This window comes from Rhododendron vialii, chromosome 1a (genome assembly GCF_030253575.1).
Source record: "Rhododendron vialii isolate Sample 1 chromosome 1a, ASM3025357v1".
NCBI lineage: Eukaryota > Viridiplantae > Streptophyta > Magnoliopsida > Ericales > Ericaceae > Rhododendron > Rhododendron vialii.
Genome location: NC_080557.1, coordinates 10265862 through 10286583, shown reverse-complemented (window position 1 = coordinate 10286583; position 20722 = coordinate 10265862). Strand labels below are relative to the sequence as shown.

General features: G+C 38.0%; 2 protein-coding genes and 1 long non-coding RNA gene across 5 annotated transcripts; 2 read left to right on the top strand and 1 right to left on the bottom strand.

Annotated features, from left to right (window-relative positions):
• The first annotated feature begins 6045 nt into the window (after nt 1-6045).
• LOC131300948 (receptor-like protein 33) lies at nt 6046-17050 on the top strand. 3 transcript variants are annotated; one of them, XM_058327033.1, is made up of 2 exons: nt 6046-6653; nt 9953-10323. In XM_058327033.1, exons 1-2 carry the CDS (start codon nt 6170-6172, stop codon nt 9961-9963), a joined length of 495 nt encoding a protein of 164 aa, XP_058183016.1. In that variant the 5' UTR covers nt 6046-6169; the 3' UTR covers nt 9964-10323. The 3 variants fall into 3 exon arrangements, with proteins under 3 accessions (XP_058183016.1, XP_058183007.1, XP_058182999.1); XM_058327024.1 differs by lacking the exons at nt 6046-6653; nt 9953-10323 and adding exons at nt 7568-9469; nt 16037-17050; XM_058327016.1 differs by lacking the exon at nt 6046-6653 and adding an exon at nt 7568-9469.
• Nucleotides 7102-7341, bottom strand: LOC131300999 (uncharacterized). The gene is made up of 2 exons (XR_009191139.1): nt 7268-7341; nt 7102-7195 (listed from the first exon to the last, which is right to left on the bottom strand). It is a non-coding gene; the product is annotated as an uncharacterized LOC131300999 (long non-coding RNA).
• LOC131327843 (receptor-like protein Cf-9) lies at nt 14050-19058 on the top strand. Its single transcript, XM_058360974.1, has 6 exons — nt 14050-14295; nt 14745-14869; nt 14968-15106; nt 15302-15474; nt 16265-16341; nt 18571-19058. The coding sequence occupies exons 1-6, from the start codon at nt 14050-14052 to the stop codon at nt 19056-19058; spliced, it is 1248 nt and encodes a 415-aa protein (XP_058216957.1).
• Nucleotides 19059-20722: the final 1664 nt, after the last annotated feature.

The window sequence follows — 20722 nt, the reverse complement described above, 5'->3', positions numbered from 1 at the left end:
ATGTATGGTTTTCGTATTAATGAAAACACTTCTAAACTTTGACCAAAAAAAAAACAACCAAAAATACTGTGCCAAAATGTCCGGTTAAAATTAGACAAAGGGGGCCTATATATGCACGATATAGAAGTTAAATTGGAAGTCAGAGTCTACCCCAAACACCACCGTATGCATTTCTCTCCTTAATTCCAGAAAAATATACTTCTATCTTGTCTGGCTTTTGTGGCCTTTATCTTCTGAGAATATAAATGCATGATATAGAAGTTCAATTGTAATTAAGTCAAAGTCCACCCCAAACAACACGGTATGCATTTCTCTCCTTCCATGTGGAAAACAAAAATATACTTATATCTTGTCTAGATGCCATTTTGTTTCCTAGCTAGCTAGTCTTTCAATTCAGAAGTTATGGGTATGCAGTATTTACCAATCACAATACATGTACATGGAGTACCACATGTAATCGCTTCAAGAGAAAAACAATATATATATATATATATATATATATATATATATATATATATATATATATATGATCTGAATCTTACATCTCGTAAGTTGTAAGGTTAAACTGTAGAATATATTTACTGTTCATTTTGAATGACAATTTTTCATGTGTCTACACGTCTATTAACATCAAATCACACAAATATTTTTTTAACTCTTACATATTTGCATGTTCGATCTACTAAAGGAATACTTCAAATCATAGTAGTTTTGGGCTCAGGATATGGTAAAAATTCGGAGTTTGGAGGAGTACGGAGGGATGGAGTATGGAGGGGAGCTGACATGATCCCTAGAGGAATGAGAAAAATTTTCGGTGTCCGGTGGGTATATTCTACGTGGTATCCGTTCAGCATATTCGGGCCGTCCAATATATCTTTGGACGGCTCGAATTGAAACCCTAGTCTCTCTTCTCTCACACCAACACTTTCTCTCTTCTTTTTCTCTTTCCAAATTCGAGCCGCCCAAAAATGAAATTAATGGCTCAGATGCACTGAGTGGATACCACGTGATACCCATCCAGCACTTAAAATTTTCCCGGTGGAATTGTCGAAAATATCTTTATTCTTTTTCTCTTTTCTCTTTTTCTATTTCTTTTCATTATGACAAATTATGGGGCATTAACTTGGTAATTTCAAATCCTTCACCACAACAAATTGTACTCAAACACCATGAAAATAGTAAGTCAGACCACAAAAATTCGACAACTTTTGGACCGTCAACATTTATGAATAGGACTACCAAAATTCAGAAATTGGAGTGCAAAAATTTATATGTAGGGCCATAAAAATTTCAGACAAATTTACTTTGTTTTAACCGTAAAAATCTCATACCACGAGTCTTAAAAATTCATATGTCAGACCACAAATATTCATATCATGTCGGAACATTTCAAAAATATCTAATGAGTATTAAATGCTATTATTTGTGAAAAGGTTTAAATCGAAAGGTGTGTCTATTTGGTTCAAATGAATAGACATGACAAAATCAAAAGCTATAACTATTATGGTCAAATGAACAAACATCGCTATTGAAATAGACATTGTATAGACATCCTAATTTAGTTTAACAAGTATTTAAGATCTACTTTGGGTATTTTCTGATGATGAACATGCTGTCGTGACGTATTTCGCTAAGAGTACAAATTCCCGCTTGAATAGTTGTAAACCCAAGTTGTTGGAACATCTTTCAAAACCCCTTTCTAAGCTTGATTACACTCATTATGTTCACTAACTGATTGCAACTTTTAAAAGTGGCGATCACCACTAACTTCTGTCGATCGCTAGATATACAGTTGATCACCACTTTTCTTCTCTGCCTTAACTATGTCGATCGCTAGATGAACAATTGGTGTCACCATAAACATTTGTATGTAGGATTTGGAGATGTAATAGGATATGTAATCTTGTGGAGGATTTGGAGATGTAATAGGATATGAGTCAAATCTCATGGTCTTTTCAGTTCGTACCTCCACTTGCATCCGGGCTACATGTGAGGGGGAGTGTTAGACTTTATCTCATATCATTTATCTAAACCGCCCAAGTTTGGAATAAATAAAATCTAGAGGCTACTTCACCTATTGTCGATTGATTTTAGGTTGAAACCCTTCAAGAAATCTAACAGCTATTTTGTCGTTTTGAAGAAGCTAAATTGTGGAAATGGTGTCCCCAAGTTAGAATTCTGTGTCCAAAAAAAATCAAGCTACTAAGATTCTAACTGGGGGACCTGCTACGATGCCTAAATGAGCCCATCTCCAATTCGCAATAGCCGTGCCAAAAATCACTTTGATCCGAGACAAGGTAGAGGCACGAACAACACATGATTGATTATCTTGAAGTTTTGTCTCAAATGCATAATAGTCTTTAAAAAAATTTCAAGACAAACAAGGTTCAATCATGCCTATATCGATGTCTAATTAGTGTGATTTTATACACTTGCGTGACAAACCAAACAAAATGAACGGCTTGACTCAATTTTTCAGATCCAGAATATGGCCCATTTGTGCTGGTGCTCAGAAAAGACCCAAGTCAACTCACAAAAAACCTAATTCAATAATTCATTGCTCGACTCTCGGGTTAATTCTGGTCGTTCACAGCTGCCTGCTTGAATCCAATCTCCAACAAAGCCAAACGGTACTAGGAAAAAAATTAACAAAACAGAGACGTCCAAAAATGTATACATGCATGTGAATGATTCATACAGGGTCCACAATCCACCCCAAACAACACGGTATGTATTTCTCGCTTTCCATGAGAGAAAAAAAATCTCTTTCTTGTCAGACTAATTTGTGGTCTCTATTTTCTTATTTTAGAATATAAATGCATGACATAGAAGTTCAATAGTAAGACTAAGTCCACTCCATACAACACGGTATGCATTTCTCTCTTTCCATGCATGAGGGGGAAAAAATATACCTCTTTCTTGTCAGACTAATTTGTGGCCTTAATTTTCTTAGAGTATATAGTTTCACAATCCATTTTCCTCAATGAAAAAGTGTAACATTTTCTACAATATTGCTTATTATGAGAATAATTTCGTTGTATTTAATTGTTTGTTTCCTTCTCCGAACACCTGGTGGGCAAAAGTTGACTGGAATGCCTAATTGTCAATAAAAACAAGAGTTATCCAATAAGCAATATTGGACAGAGGGGATACAATTTATATTTGTTTGCTCCGCAAAACGCATTGCTATGTGATGCATTAAATTTGGTAAGAAACTAAATTGGAACTTTTTTCCGCACGTTAGTAGATAATACCGAGTTCTTTAATTTGAAGATAAAATTTGAAATCTTTTTTGCCGAAAGTACATTATTTATTAGTCATAAATTTGCCAGTAATAGACATGGATGACAATCAATTAGACATACCCCTTCGGAAAAGAACCAAACATGACATGGACAACCACCATACTTTGGATGTACTGTTGGGAAAGACCCTAAACATGGAGGGATTATATATTGAGTGCTTTTGGAGTAATGTTCCATACTAATAATAACAAACTAGACGTCATTTTGTTTCCTAGTTTATCAATATAATAGTTATATATGGGTATGCAGTATTACCAATCAAAACACGTGGCATACCACAGGTAATTGCTTCAAGACCAAAATTATGATCTGAACCGTTAATATTGTAAAATGTAAGGTTAAATTTTAGAATATATTTACCTTCCATTTTGCATGACAGCTTAATTTCCATGTGTTTGTGCGTCTATAAGCATCAAATCACACTCATATTTTGTAAACTCATATATTTTTGTGTGTTCTACTAGATGAATAATTCAGATCAGAGTTCTGGGCTCAAGATATGGTAAAAAATTTAGAGTTTGGAGGAATATGGAGGAATGAAGTGTGGAGGGGAGCTGGTCCCTGATGGAAGTGATGAAAATATCTTTTTCCGTGGCCAAGAATTTTCCACATATTGTCTTGACTTGGAAGTCTGAGTCAATGAGGGGTAATGCCAGAGCACTTTGTTATAAAGAATAAAATATTATTAAGAAACATGTTTTGTCATCAATAGTGCATTTTGATGACGAAATATTTCGTCGCAAAAAATGAATAATTTGTGATGAAATTTTTTCTCTCGCCTATTAATGCTTTTTGACAACGAATTTTTATGTTGCCAATTATTACTTCTAGCGATGAATCGACGAAAAAATTCAATACCAAAGGTGATCCATTAGTGAAAAAAAATTATGTTGCCAATATAAGGAATCGGTGACAAATTTTTTCGTCCCAATAGACATTTTCATATGGGAAAAAAATCCTAGTTTCTTGCTCCTGCTGCATTTTGAACCCAGGTCAATACAAGCTTCGACCAATTGCCAATATTGTATATATATACATTAACAAGGATTAGCAAGGTGTTAGCCACACACTTTCAATATATATTTCAAATATCTAACATATACGTTTAACATTAAATTGTATTCCAAAGGTCATTTTGAGCCTATAATATAACATATATGTCATTATGGTAGAACGTAGACAATTAATATATCCGTATAGATATGGTTCTGACCAAATAAAAAATGGAGAGACAGTTGAAAGTGATTCTCTAATGCTGTTTTAATGTTTTTCTTTCTTCTGAAATTTTGCGGGAAGAAACAATAAGTGGGATGGTTACAACGAGTACTGCAATAATGTCTTGCCCTCTAGGACACATGTTTCATAGTCTTCAAATAACTTAGGGAAGTGCTACAATACACATCCTTTATTTGGATATGTATCATATGCATCCTCATTGAAACACATTAAAATATTATAATTTTCAAAATGTTACGAATCTATTGCTAAAGAGTTATACCTTAGAGGGGTGTGTATTGAAGACTTTCCCAATAACTTATTGGTACACGGATGTGAATGTCAATGATCTTTTGGCAACGAATGCTGCTTCAAATCAAGAGAATTTTGTGCATTGAATTCTTTGTCAGTTGCTTTTATTCACAGATGTTTTAACGCAAAATGTCAGCTCCCTGAGCCCCATATCCTTATCCCATATCCTTTTACCTTTTTTGAACATCAACTTTAGTTTGATCAGTTTTTTAGTAATTCCATAAATACACAAATTCGACTTTTAAGGGGGAAGGGGGGTTTGTGGAACAAATTGTAGTGTCCTTAGCTAGCTAGAAGTGTTGTGAGAGAGAGAAGGAAGAAATAGAGAAGGAGCAAGGCAAAGTACGTGGGTAACAAACGGAGTATAATGGTTAATTACCCCCCTCCAAACCTACCCATATATTACAATCAAACGGAGTTGATATAACAAAGACACCAATGGAGGTTTTGGACAACTCCGAAAAGTGTCAAAATATCTAAAATATCTAATAGTCCCATATCGGTTATTCCTTGGAAGTTGATGTGGAATATAATGTAAGGCCGAGCAGCTATTGTATAACTTGAAGTTAATTTTTTGAACAGCGTGATTAAACGAACAGTTAGCAGGTCAGCTGGAGCGGTCATTACACTCATCCTTTTTGCCCCCGCCCCCGATGTGTCCTCCATTATCTTTCCTTTGGATATGTTGTGTACTGCGATTGATAAAAATCTTTTTTCATTTCCATCAGGTTCCGAATGAGGTGATCAATTGGTTATTGTGATCAACTTCAAAGCAAGGTTTTGAATACCGTACCTGCTAGAGTATCGATTTTTTTACTAGTACGGTACGTACCGGTACCAGTGAGATATCGGGTACCGTTTCGGATTGATCGCTATTAGTGTTATTTTCCTACCTAAAAGAATTTATAGTATAATATACACTTTTTAAAATATATATATATTCCGGTATTTGCCCGGTACTTGAAGAAAAAAATAAATTTAAAAGTAGTCCGGTACTATCCGGTATTAGCCGGTACTGACTAGTATCTCCAGAACCGTCCGGTATTGGCTGGTACCGGCCGTTACCGACCGGTATTTGAGCTGGAACGGAATTAGAGGTGTAGGGTACCGCCGGATTCAGTAAAAAACGGTATGTACCGTCCAGTACGGAACGGTACCGATAACCTTGCTTCAAAGTCGTCTAAGTCAAAAAGGGATTCTTATGCAATTAAGCTACAAGATGTAATTGCAGCTAGCATCCTGTATTAAAAGGGTTGAGCATGAGCACTCCCATCATCACCAAAATCCACTGATCATTCTTCTCTCTCTTCCGTTGTTTCTCTCTTGATTTTAAAAGAATGGGGGCATTAACTTGGCTATTTCCATTCCTTCTCTATTTCTTGGAATATCAAGTTGCTGCTTCTTCATCGTCACCTCTTTCTTCTTTTGCTTCTTCTGCACACCCTTTGTGTCGTCATGACCAGAGGTCTGCACTGCTTCAATTTAAGCATTTGTTTGACATAAACAGCAATGCTTCTTCGCGTTGCGATCGGGCCGGTATTCCTTCATATCCAAAGACCCTGTCTTGGGATGAGAATGCAACTGATTGTTGCGATTGGGACGGGGTCACGTGCGATGAGTTGACTGGTCACGTGGTTGGGCTTGATCTCAGTTGTAGCCAGCTCTATGGTACAATCCAACCCAATAGCAGCCTTTTCCAGCTTTCTCACCTCCAACGGCTCAATCTGGCTCACAATGACTTCAACTACTCGCGCATTTCATATGCATTTGGCAGCTTTGCAAGTTTGACGCACCTCAACCTATCCAAGTCTGGTTTTTTAGGTTCAATCTCATCTGAACTCTCCCTCCTGTCCAAATTGATTTCACTTGATCTGTCTTCTATTCGACTAAGACTTAATCCACAACTAAGAGTTATAGGGCGACTAAGATTTAAGTCGCTACTAAGACTTGAGCCGCGCGCGCGACTAAGACTTGATCCACTCCATTTCAAAATTCTCTTGAAAAACGTGACCCGATTACAAGAACTTGTCCTTCATGGGGTAAATATATCTTTTGGTTCACCCGATTCCTTGTTGAATTTGACTTCTTTAACAGCTCTAGACCTGTCATCGACCGAATTGTCAGGGAATTTACCAGATGGTGTTTTCCACTTTCCAAACTTGCAGAAACTTGTTTTATGTGACAACTTGAATCTTGATATCAACTTACCAAAATCAACTTGGGGTAGTGCCGTAGTGGTGGTTCTCTATGGGTGTTGGATCTTTCTGAAACCAAATTGTTTGGAGAATTACCTGATTCAATTGGCCATCTCAAGTCTTTGAAATCCTTGGATCTCTCGTGGACGAGTTTATCTGGAGAACTACCTGATTCAATTGGCTATCTCAAGTCTTTGAAATCCTTGGATCTCTCGTCGACGAGTTTATCTGGAGAACTACCAGATTCAATTGGCTATCTCAATTCTTTGAAATCCTTGTATCTCTCCAGGACAAGTTTATCTGGAAAACTACCTGATTCAATTGGTTTTCTCAAGTCTTTGAATTACTTGATTCTCTCCCGGTGCAAATTATGGGGTTCCATTCCTAAATCTCTTGGGAACCTTACGCAGATCCGTGAACTAGACTTAACGGGAAATGATTTTACTGGTGAAGTCCCATCTACTATCTCAAATCTCAGGCAACTCACTCATTTAATACTTGACTCCAACGACCTTGGAGGCAGAATTCTCGCTTTTGTTGAGTTCCCAATGCTGGAGAAGTTACATATAGGGGATAACAATTTCACGGGTCCCATTCCCTTCAATTTAAGTGGTCTTCAAAACCTAAGGGAACTCTACTTAAATAAGAACTCTCTCAGTGGGGTAATACCTCCATCCTTGTTTACTCTTATGTCATTGGAACATTTAGACTTGAGTTCCAATCATTTAACTGGTCAAATTCCTGAGTTCCAGCATCGTTTACCATTGGACACCATTGACTTGAGTGACAATAAACTTCGTGGCCCCATTCCACAGTCAATTTCCACTCTTGTAAATCTGGCCGAGCTTTATCTTGCATCAAATGATCTGAGTGCGGTCGCCAGAAGCAATGGCAACAATACCCTTCCTAACCTTAGGAATTTCCGTATGTCATCTTGCAACATCGAGGTGTTCCCTTATTTCTTAAGAGCCTCAGAGAATCTTGTAGAGCTAGATCTTTCTCAAAACAGAATTCATGGACAGATTCCAAATTGGGTTGGGTTCATCGGAAAGGCTTCATTGCTGTATTTGAATCTTTCACACAACTTTCTAACAGGCATAAACAAACTTCCTTGGGAACACCTAAATACTCTTGATCTTCGTTCCAATTTGCTTCAAGGACCACTTCTCATTCCACCCCCCTCTATACTGTACTTTTTGATGTCAAACAATAGTCTTTATGGAGAGATTTCTTCATCGGTTTGCAATGCGAGTTCCCTTCAAATGCTTGATTTGTCTCACAATAAATTGAGCGGTGAGGTTCCACAATGTTTGGGTAATTCTAGTAGTTTTCTCGAGGTGTTAAGTCTGCGCTCCAATGGATTTAAGGGAACCCTTCCCTTGACATTTGAAAAGCCCAGCCAGTTACGAAGTCTTGATTTGAGTGAAAATCATTTTGAAGGACCACTTCCAAGATCTTTGGTAAATTGTAGAAGCTTGGAAGTTCTAAACGTCGGAAACAACAAGGTTAATGATACATTTCCAAATTGGTTGGGGATTCTTCCTGAGTTACAGGTTCTTGTCGTACGATCCAACCAATTTCATGGTCCAATAAACACTATAATGAGTGAATTTTCCTTTCCTAAGCTTCGAATTGTTGACCTCTCCTATAATGAGTTCACTGGCCATTTGCCAACGAGGTACTTCGAAAATTTCCAAGCTATGAAGAACAAAACTATGCCGGACAAACAATACATGAGTGGGGAGAGTAGTTATTATCATGATTCTATCGAAGTGACAATAAAGGGGCTTGAGATCGAATTGGTGAGAATTTTGACTATCTTCACAACAATCGACTTTTCATCCAACAATTTTAGTGGAGAAATTCCAAATGTAGTTGGAAAGCTCTATTCCCTCAAAGTGCTTAATTTTTCTCATAATAGTCTTACAGGCTATATTCCTGAAGCTTTGGGAGACTTGACGAGCCTTGAATCGTTAGACATCTCTTCTAACCACCTCACCGGCAGAATTCCAAGCCAATTAACAAGTTTGACATTTCTTGCAGTCTTGAACCTTTCGTTCAACCATCTCCATGGACCCATACCCTATGGTCGACAATTTAATACATTTGAGAATGGTTCATATGCTGGGAACTTAGGATTATGTGGGTTTCCATTGTCGAAGGGATGTGGAGATAATCAAACACAAGTACAGCCACCGGTGTTCCAACATGAGGAAGATGATTCAGGTTTGGATGGATTTACTTGGAAAATTGTGGTGATAGGGTATGGGTGTGGAATGACACTGGGACTCTTTCTAGGATCTCTCATGTTCTTAATTGGTAGACCTAGATTCTTTGTCAAACTTGCTGAAAGAAAGTTGCCTAAGAAGGTGATAAGATTGAGGAGAACGGTTGCAGACATAGTGGTTAGAAGAAACTAGCAAACATTGATCGCATTGTCAGGTATGAGCTGCATGTTAACGCTCTTTCATTTCATGACTTCTCAATTAGGAAATCTGTTGCTATCCCATTCCAATATGTGGATTGAATTTGGTTCATCCATTTTGCCTTCATATTGATTCAAGTCCACTTAATATTATTGCTTGCTCGTGAAAAACAAGACTTGCAGCAGTTTACAACGAATAAACTGTACTTGTCAACTTATTTTTCACCTGGTTGGTATTATGTCAATAAGACGTTAGATCATATTTGATTGCTTTGGTTAAAAATTCCTTACACTTCGATCGTGGCATGGATTGCTGCAATTCGTAGAGGAATCAAACCCAATCCCACAAAAGTTGTGTTTACAAAACTAGGACAAGTGGTATTAGTAATTACCCTCATCATCATAAGCTGGCCGAATCAAATGGGCTCGTCACATGTCATCAAGTTTAACCGGCATTCGTACTTATGTATTTTTTTCACCCTCGTAAATTCCCGTTGCAGGTACAAGCTAGGAAGGAAGCTTTGTTGCTACATGACATATCATTGGAATATAGGATGGGAAGATATATGGGCAAGAAAATGATGAGTTTGGGTTGCATTTCATGTTATTGTTGGAGAACTTCTTGTAGTAGAGTGGGTGTTTGTGTAGCTAGCTAGTGGTTATTCGTGATTTTGCTTCGATTGTGGTGTACCCTTCTGGTCTGATGTTGTTTGTGGTTTTTTTTTTTTGCTTCGTTTTCATCTAGTAATGATTTGGTTTCAAACATTTTCTCTAGGTTGTATTTGTTGAGTGTGTGGATATTGTGAAATATGTGAAAGTGCATTTGAAATGAATGAAAATGTCTACCTTAAAGCGTGTTGAGACTTTAGAAAGTGTAGTCATATTGAAGTAGATAGACAACTCTCAATTTTCCTCTCAATATCAACTTGTCTTTCTATAAATCGAGAAAATGAGACCTCATCAACATATGGGGATCGGATGGAGGTAGAGATGGTGTTGTACAGTGGGGTGTGCATGCTGTGGTGATCAAGGTTCTGTTCCGTGGTCTTTGTTGTATCTTGGCCGCCCTTGTGGTAGTGGTGGCAGTGGCAGTGATAGTCTTGATCGGCGTTTTTGGGCGGTTGGACTTAGGCGTGTTGATCTATTTTTTTCTTACAGGTTTTGCTTTAGTTTTTGTTTGCTGTTTTTGTTGGTTTTCTTCGCTTTTTTGGGACTTCTCTTTTTTGTGGGGGGTTTTCTACATCGCTTTGATGGCTTTTCAAGGTCGGAGCTGAGTCTTGTGTGAGGTCTTGAATGTTTGTTTATGGGGAAAGTCTTCAATACACACCCCTTTAAGGTGTGTACCATATGCACCTATTGTGTGGTTCATATTGTGCCACCTCATAAAAAAATTATTTGTAGGACCGATCATTCATAACATTTTATTTCGTATCGTAACTTTTATACTAAAAATTCGTAACTTTTCATCATATGATTCGTAACTTTTGAATAATACATTCATAACATTTTGGGAATCATAACATTTTAGTGTATTTCAACGAGGGTGCATATGATACACACCCAAATAAGGGGTGTGTATTGTAGCACTTCCCTTGTTTATGAGTTTAGGCATCATTTGTGGTTGCTTTCCTCTCTCCTTGGGGCGGCCACCCGTTATTAATGTATGATTTCGTATCAATGAAAGCACCTTTAAGCTTTGACCAAAAGGAAAACCATACTGGGAGACCTATGGTACACACCAATTACTAGATTATGTACGGTATGCACCATAATTTTTAACAGTTGGTTTGAAACTGAATAAACCAGTCTATCAATTAACCAAGTACCCATCTTTCTCCCTCTCCCTGTCAAGGAATTCTACAAAAACCGACGTTCTCTCGTCTGACTCTCTCTCCCTCCCTCTCACCTCTCTCCCCCCTGCTTGTTCTGGTTCAACGACCTCATTCCGGCGACGACTCACTCCGACATCCTTGCTAGTGTGACTGTAAGTCTCTTTCTCTTCGAGTTGATTCCATCTTGTTGCGTTCAATTGACTCCATGCAATGTGAGGCTAAATCGTTGGAGGGGATTATCATCTTCACAAATTGTAGTACTTTCAGATTGTGCACCAAGAGAGAGTTTACGTAAAAATCAAAGGAATTTGAGAGTATTCACCAGCATAGGCGTTTGCATAACTGTTGCTTTCTTCTTCTTCTATTTTAATTTGCTCTGTTTTTTACAACGAAATAGAAAGCTACATTTTCGAGTACCATTTGAATTGTGTTTGTGCAATTTTTATACCCCACCACGTGTTTGATAAAAGATCCATATGAAAATCCTTAAGCGCGGGTTGATTTATTTGTGCTTATTAATGCAGTATGGCACTCTAGCTCAATTTTGCGTTTTAAGTCTCTACATTCAATAACAGAATGAAGTTTCAAAACACCTCTTTTCTTAAATGCAGGATGACACAAAAAATTATGTAATCTTAATGGTCAAGTCGACGTTGCTTTTTTCTTCTTTTTTATACCCCGCCATAGGTTTGATTGAGAGGCTGATATGAAAATTCTTAAGTGCAGAGTGATTTATAGTTGTGCTTATGATGAGGTGTTCCAAACTGTATTGTTATTGTTACTATAATTTGTGGGTTATAGCAAACTACATTTTCCTTAAATGTGAGGCCCCCAATGGACATGCGTTTTGCTCTTCCCAAGCGAACTAAATGAAACATGCGTTTTGCTCCACCCAATGAACTTGGCTATTACGAAACTGTTAAGACATCATTTTTTGAAAAATTCCCTAAGATCTAAAGGGTTCAATGGATGATTCTAAAGGGTTCAATGAATGGTTTCCACTGTGGCTTTTTATCAAACAGGTAGTGGCTAGTGAGGTATTGGACCCCTGTTTAGAAACAAACACTTCCTCGTTCTTTCGCTTTTACTCATTTTATATCTCATTGCTTTTCCAATGATAGAAAACTGTGACCTTCCATTCAAATCTGTACTTGCTGAATATTCGAATAAAGCATAGGTATACATAGCAATACAGATCGAATATTTCTTTTTCTTTTTTTCAAAACAAAAAAATACATACGCAAAGCAGAAGAACTAGTTGACAACTTAATGAATGATCGACATCCATAGGTGTGACTGTTGGGGCCAAGTAAATAAAGACGACAATTGGAATAGACATAACACAATTAATCGGTCTCTCTCGCTAAAACTTTTTCCCTTATTCTAGTTCTTGGCAGCTTGAAAAATCCGAAGGTGTTCTGGTTCTTCATCATTGGTGCACAATACAGTTGGACGAATAATCAATCAGGACTAGGCTTCAATGTATTCTGGAGGCGAATTTGCTGTTATCTTGATGCATGCAAACCAAATTCAGTTGAATAGGTTGGAGCGAATATCATTGACATGCCTTGAAGCGACTATTTATTTCCTCTATTTTTATCCACTTCCATCAAATATACAGAATTTGCACTAGGATAACATACATTCCATACAATGATCATATTGAAGCATTTCCCAGTGCATAGAAATCATCAAAATAGAGGAAGTATACGGCCTAATTTTTCCTGACATTTTGTCACAGTATTTTTGGGTGCTTTATATAAATTTTTTACATCTTATTGTTTGTGTTGATGAAAGTTATAATCCGAAAAGTGATAATCGAGAAAGGCTGCCATCCTATATGGACTTTCAAACTTTTTCAATTCTTCTCTTCAAGATGAAGAGATCATGTGATGTAAAGATTGACCCAAATCTTGTAAAAAAATAAGACCCTCTCTTGGGATGAGAATGCAACTGATTGTTGCAATTCGGATGGGGTCACGTGATTGGGCTTGATCTCAGTTGTAGCCGGCTCTATGGCGAAATCCATCCCAATAGGAGCCTTTTCCAACTCTTTCATCTACAACGGCTTAATCTGGCTCACAATCACTTTCGGTACTCTCGCATTTCATATGCATTTGGCAGCTTGGCAAGTTTGACACATCTAAACTTATCAGATTCTGTTTTTTCAGGTTCATTTCCATCTGAAATCTCCTACCTCTCTATATTGATTTCACTTGATTTTTCTTCTTCTCCACTGAGATTTGAACTGCTCCATTTTAAAATTTTCCTTACAAACATGACGATTTTAAAATTTTCCTTACAAACATGACCTAGTGACATCCTTCGGGGATGATATATATTCAAGTTTACCCGATTCCTTGACGAATTTGTCTTCTTTAACAACTCTAGATCTATCATCGACCGGATTGCTTGGGAACTTGCCTGATTCAATTGGTTATCTCAAGTCTACTAATCAGCTCACGGGTCCCATCCCATCCCATTCAATTTAAGTGGTCTTTAAAAACTACGAGTGCTCCACTTGTATGACAACTCTCTTAGTGGGGTAATACCTCCATGGTTGTTTACTCTTCCGTCATTGATAAATATAGATTTGAGTTTCAATAATTTAACTGGTCAAATTCCTGAATTCCACGATCATTTACAATTGGACACCATTGACTTGAGTGACAATAAACTTCGTGGCCCCATTCCGCAGTCAATTTCAACTCTGGTAAATCTAACTGGGCTCTATATATCTTGCATCAAATGATCTAAGTGGTATTATGGATCTTCAAACACTCGAAAATGTTGAGTACCTTGATCTTTCCAACACTAATCTATCAGTGGTCGCTAGAAGCAATGTCAACAATACTCTTCCCAACCTAAGGAATATCTATCTCTTATCTTGCAACATCAAGGTGTTTCCCAATTTCTTAAGAGCCTTAGAGAATCTTGAAAAGCTAGATCTTTTTGACAGCAGAATTCAATTCGTGGACAGATTCCAAAGTGGGTTGGGTTCATCAGGAAGGGTTTACTGTCATATTTGAATCTTCGTTCCAATTTGCTTCAAGGACCACTTCCCATTCCACCCCCGCTGATACAATACTTTCTTTTTTTTATCTCAAACAATAATCTTAGTGGAGAGATTCCTTCATTGATTTGCAATGTGAGTTCCCTTGTGATTCTTGAATTGTCTGACAACAAATTGAGCGGTACGGCTCTACAATGTTTGGGAAATTTTAGTAGTGTTCTCTCGGTGTTGAATCTGCGCTCTAATGGATTTACGGGAACCCTTCCCTTGGCATTTGCAAAGCCAAACAAAAATTACAAAGTCTTGATTTGAGTGGAAATCAATTTGAAGGACTATTGCCTCGAACTTTGACAACCTGCATGTACAAGCTTGGAGATTCTAAACGTCGAAAACAACAAGATTAATGACACATTTCCATATTGGTTGGGAACTCTTCAAGAGTTGCAGGTTCTTGTCATGCGATCCAACCGATTTCATGGTCCCATAAACACTATGATGAGTGAATTTTCTTTTCCTAGGGTTCTAATTCTTGACCTTTCTGGCAATGGGTTCATAGGCCATTTGCCAGGGAGGTATTTTGAATATTTCCTAGCAATGAAAAACAATACCAGGCCTTACGAACAATATTACATTAGTGGTAAGAGTAGTTACTATCCCGATTCTGTGATAGTGACAACAAAGGGGAGAGAGATTGTATTCTCGAGAATTTTGACTATCTTAAAAACAATCGACCTTTCGTCCAACAATTTTTGTTGACAGATTCAAATGCACAAATTCCGAATGCCGTTGAGAAGCTCGATCCCCTTGTGGTGCTTAATTTTTCTTGTAATAGCCTTATAGGCCATATTCTAGAATCTTTGGGAGACTTGACAAGGGATTGAATTATTAGACATCTCCTCTAACCACCTTACCGGGAGAATTCCAATCTAATTAACATGCAAGTTTGACAATTTTTTGTGGTTCTGAACCTTTCGTGGAACCGTCTCCATGGACCCATACCCCAGGGTTTGCAATTTGATACATTTGACAATAGTTCATATACTGGGAACGTAGGATTATGTGGGTTGCCATTGTCGAAGAAATGTGAAGATAATCGAACGAAAGTACAGCCACCAGTGTTACAAGGGGAAGATGATTCAGATTTTGATGGATTTACTTGGAAAATTGTGGTGATAGGGTAAGGGTATGGAATGACACTAGGGCCAGACTTTTTCTGGGATCTCTCATGTTTTTAATTGGTAGACCTAAATTCTTCGTGAGATTTGCTGAAATAGAAATGCCTAAGAAGGTGACAAGATTCAGGAGATTTGCTAATGCTTTTACATTTCATTATTGTTGAATTAGTTAATAACTGTATTGTCCAAATTCTTGTTTCTCTCAGTAGATAACCGGAAGACTTAATAGTTGTTCACTTAGGACATTGTTCTACACTTTTTTTTTTCCCCTTGATTAGTTTTAGATGCTATGCCAATAATATATCGGACCTGTTTGATTTCTCTAATTAGATATATGATTGGATCACGAAGCTCATAAACTTGCATTTCCGACATTTGATTGCAATAATTAGTGGAGGAATTACATCCATTGTACGTACGACCAATCGCACGGAATGTGAGAATGCAATACGTTGGATAGGTGGTATTAGTAAACCAAATGGTACTGTAAGTCTATTGAATTATGGGGCTTTTGCGATTGCAACGAACATGTTTTTCTTTCTCTCTCTAATATTCCCGTGGCAGTGAAAGATGGAGAAAACTCTTATGGCTACTTGAGATAATGTTGGAGTAATGGATGAGAAGATGAGCAAGAAAATGACGAGTCTGAGCCACATTTCATATTTTTGTTTTAAAACTTCTCGTAGTATAAACTATAAACTAGAGTGGGTGTTGGCTTAGGTGACTAGCTAGTGGTTGTTTGGTCATCAACAATTTAGCAGAATGTATTCCTTTCGTATGCTCTTTCCACAGTTTTGTGGATTTTACTTTTGATAAACAAGTTTTGGGGCGGAGATGGAGGGTACTAATAATTCACCATCAACAATCAGGTTGAGTACAGGGATGGGAGATAGATTCCGGGATTGAGGACAGAGATTGTGATACCCAGCCGTGTCTCGACATTGCCAACCCTAGTTTTGTTATGTCCATTTGTTTCATCCTATTCCGTTGAATCCGTTCACCATTGATTGCTAGCATAACTCCATGGGCAATCATAGAGAGCCACTTGTGTACGGTTTCCATGACACAGATGCTTGAGATATATATGCATGATTCAAAAACTGAAATTTCACTCGTCGTCTCTTTGGCTACTCTTTGGCTGCAGGGTCGAGTGACTCAAGCTGAACATGGACCGAGCTCTCTATGACTCTCTGTTTATTTAACAGGGAGAGAAAAATTTAGGAATGAATTGCATCCATTTTATCTTGCGATCGAAAACCAAACGTCTTGACCATTTTGCACGGGCTACCTAAGGCCTTTGGAGAGGAGATCTATGCCGTGAAGAGTGCTCGTCCAAGCTCATGAAGCATTAGTGCCCTTCAAGAGCCTTGCCCTTTATGCTTGAGGGTTCATAAGTAATCTCCAACCTTGCCAAGCAAGAAGAGCCTCATTAAAGTCTCAGAATTACGGAAACTCATACCCCTTTTAATATCGATTAATAAATTACGGAAACTCATACCCCCTTTTAATATCGATACTGACATGCGACATGAGAACGTACTCCGATACTTAAATTAGTGGTGGTTTATGATTTTGTATATGGACTATTAGTGGTTTTATGCTACAATGTAAGGATGGTTAAGTTGCATCATGATTTGCAATTTTGCATCCAAGTCTACAATAGTTTGATTTTTGATGAGTTAATGTCAAAGTTGCAAAAAAAAAACAAAAAGAATTTACTAAAAAGGCTCGAATAGTTGAGTTTCTAAAAAATAAAAATAAATTAGAGTTTCTAGAATTTGGTCCATTTGTGCAAAAGACTCAGGTCAACTCACAAAAACCTAATTGAATAATTCATTACTCGACTCAGGTTGATTTCGGTCGTTCATAGCGGCCTGGGTGAATCCAATTTCTAACAAATCCAAGCAGTACTGGGGAAAAATTCATAACGTCCGAAATGCTTATACATGTGAATGATGGATTCGTTTCCCACAGACGGCTCCAGCTGATCAATTAGCTTTGTCTTCAGCTCCGACTTGAACCTGCAAAACAAGGCAAGAGCTCGAGTCACCGGTGTGGTGGCGTGCCAACCACCCTCCGATACCTAAGTCAGTAGAGTACTTGCTATGTGGTGAGAGAACTGAGATTCTCAATTCATATGTTGCGTACCTTTTTGTTGGAGTTCTAGTGTCATATTTATAGACATTTTGATAGGAGGTTGAGTCCTTGCAGGACTATATCTCGTAGATTCCGGATTTACCTCTTTGAGGAATGTGAAGTCCTGCCTTAGCTAGGAATCCATTGGCGTCCTGCGTTAGCTAGGAATCTTTACCCATCTTTGATCATGTATATTATTGGCATTTTATGCTCATCTTACAGTCAGCATTCCTTTACCCCTTAGGATTTAGGTTTCTTTGCGTGGTATCTTTATTGGAATAAGTATATTCCATGGTAATATTATGGATATTATCCTCCTTGTTATAGCTAGGGGCCGGAGCTGATCCTTGGACCTTTTGCCTACTTCGTCTGAAGGGCAGAGCTGGCAAATCCTGGCTTTGTTCCAGGTAGGTTCCTAGAGAGGCCCTGGTGAGGTTAGCTTATACTCCCCAGGTTTGTAGTTCTCGTAGTGCTGAGCTCCTTAGGTCTATTCTACTTATCAGAAGGGTAACGCTACTGATTGTTGTTCTCGGGATAGGGTCACCTACGATGCGTTGACAGGTCACGTGATTGGGCTTGACCTTAGTTGTAGCCAGCTCTTGGCACAATCCATCCATATAGCAGCCTTTTCCAGCTCTCTCACCTCCAACGGCTCACTCTCGCTTGGAATAGTTTTATTCCCGCCTACATTCCCCCTTCATTTGGCAACTTGACGAGTTTGACACATCTAAACCTATCCGCTTCATTTGGAGTAGGTCTATTGTTTCCAATCCCTTCTGAAATCTCCCACCTGTCCAAACTGACTTCACTTGACCTTTCTTTATTATGACTGATGAGAATTGAACCGCTCAATTTCAAAATTCTCCTAAAAAACCTGACCCAGTTACAAGAACTTGTCCTTGTTGGGCTACATATATCTTCTGGTTTACCTGATTCCGTGACAAATTTTACTTCTTTAACAGCTCTAGACCTGTCATGGACTGAATTACAAGGGAACTTGCCTGAAAGCGTTTACCACCTTCCAAACTTGCAGAGGCTTTTATTAAGAGGCAACATTGATCTTGATATCAATTTGCCGGAATCATTTTGGCGTAGCGGTAGTTCTCTAAGGGAGTTAGATCTTTCTTCTACGAATTTGTCTGGAGAACTGCCTGATTCAATTGGCCATCTCAAGTCTTTGAACTCCTTGACCATCAGCAACTGCAAATTACGAGGTTCCATTCCTAAATCTCTAGGGAACCTTATTCAGATCCATAAAGTAGATTTATCGGTGAATGATTTAAATGGTGAAGTCCCATATACTCTTTCAAATCTTAAGCAACTCACTGAGTTGAAACTTTCCGTCAACAACCTTAAAGGCAGATTTCCACTCTGGGTTGCAAATTTGAAACAACTTGTTACTCTACATTATCATATAATCAGCTCGAAGGTCCGATCCCCTCCAATTTAAGTGGTCTTCAAAACCTACGAAGTCTAGGACTATCTAGTAATTCTTTCAGTGGGGTAATACCTCCATGCTTGTTTACTCTTCCATCGTTGGAAGCTGTAGACCTGAGCTCCAATCGTTTAACCGGCCAAATTCCTAAGTTCCAGCATGATTTACCTTTGGACTCCATTGACTTGAGTAATAATAAACTTCATGGCCGCATTCCAAAGTTAATTTCAACTCTTGTAAATCTGACCAGACTCTTTCTTGCAGCAAATGATCTGAGCGGTGTTGTGGACCTGCAAAAACCAAAAAATGTTGAGGCCCTTGATGATGCAGCGCAGCCTCCTTTTACGGAACTATTTGCAAGAAGAGATCACGAACTTGCTTATGTTAAACATAAACACAAATGGATATGAACTAGAGGTACTCCCTCCTCGAACACACAATAATGAGAAAACTCTCAATTTTTCTTTAATTCAATAACAACTCACTTAGCCCTACGGCTTACAACTTATTATATAGGAAAAAACCCTAACCCTAATTGATTCGTCTGAAAAGGAAGCAGAATCAATTAATGAACAAAAACTACCAAAAACAAAAAAATTCTACTTTGACTAGGAAATCAAATACTAGAAAGAAATGTAAGGTTGCCAAAACAGGAGGCAACTAAAACGGAATTTCCTAACAAAATAATGCGTAATTAATTTATATTCTTCATATTTCTGTTCTGCATCATTCTCCTCGTCTTGAAGAAACTTGTCCTCGAGTTTATATAGTTGAGTATGCCGAACCTTGTCTGCATCAAGCTTGTATTTCAAATTGATTTTTGCGAACCCAACATGTAAAAAAAAGTCTTGATAATTTGAAGGAATGATTTCCCTTAACAAAACAAATTCACCTTCCTCCCAGATCGGAACACAATGACGCTTGTATGCAGTGTCTTCAATAAATTCCCAAAATGGATTAATAAATTCAGTTTTCAATAACACTAACATTGTAACATTTTTTTTTTTGCAATATTTTTTTATTTTCTCCTTCTGTAATTTTCTCCACCGATTCTTCATCAAAAACTGGTGGCTTACTCCAATCTACAATTGGATCCGGAATAATATTTGATGTGAATGGCCACTCAATAGTAGCTTCATTCACCATTGTCCTCCCCCTCGTCTGATGATTATCAGCCAAAGGTTTGGTGATAGAAACATCATCCAACACCTTCACCTCTTTCGGAAACAAAGGTTGAACTGGACGATGGCGAGGTGGGATTGCAACTTCAAAAGCCTCCATACGTTGGGTAAGCAACCCAATCGCCACCAAGACTTGTTGCAACCTTTCCTCCATTCGAGCATCTCGAGCAACCTCATCTCGCTCATAGACTTTATTAACACTAGCTGTATGACCTCCTCTTCCACCTCGACCTCCAGCACGTCCTCCGTCCATAGTCAGGATTGGAACGAGAGCTCTGATACCAACTGATGCAGCGCAGCCTCCTTTTACGGAACTATTTGCAAGAAGAGATCACGAACTTGCTTATGTTAAAGATTCTCTCTTTGAAACATAAACACAAATGGATATGAACTAGAGGTACTCCCTCTTCGAACACACAATAATGAGAAAACTCTCAATTTTTCTTTAATTCAATAACAACTCACTTAGCCCTACGGCTTACAACTTATTATATAGGA

Coding starts and splice junctions, on each gene's coding strand:
- LOC131300948 (XM_058327024.1), top strand. CDS start 7,576: ATGCTGGAGAAGTTACATATAGGGGATAACAATTTCACGGGTCCCATT.
- LOC131327843 (XM_058360974.1), top strand. CDS start 14,050: ATGGATCTTCAAACACTCGAAAATGTTGAGTACCTTGATCTTTCCAAC. Junction 15,107..15,301: donor AGAAGCTCGATCCCCTTGTG/GTGCTTAATTTT, acceptor CCCATACCCCAG/GGTTTGCAATTTGATACATT. Junction 16,342..18,570: donor AATTCACCATCAACAATCAG/GTTGAGTACAGG, acceptor CTTCTTTAACAG/CTCTAGACCTGTCATGGACT.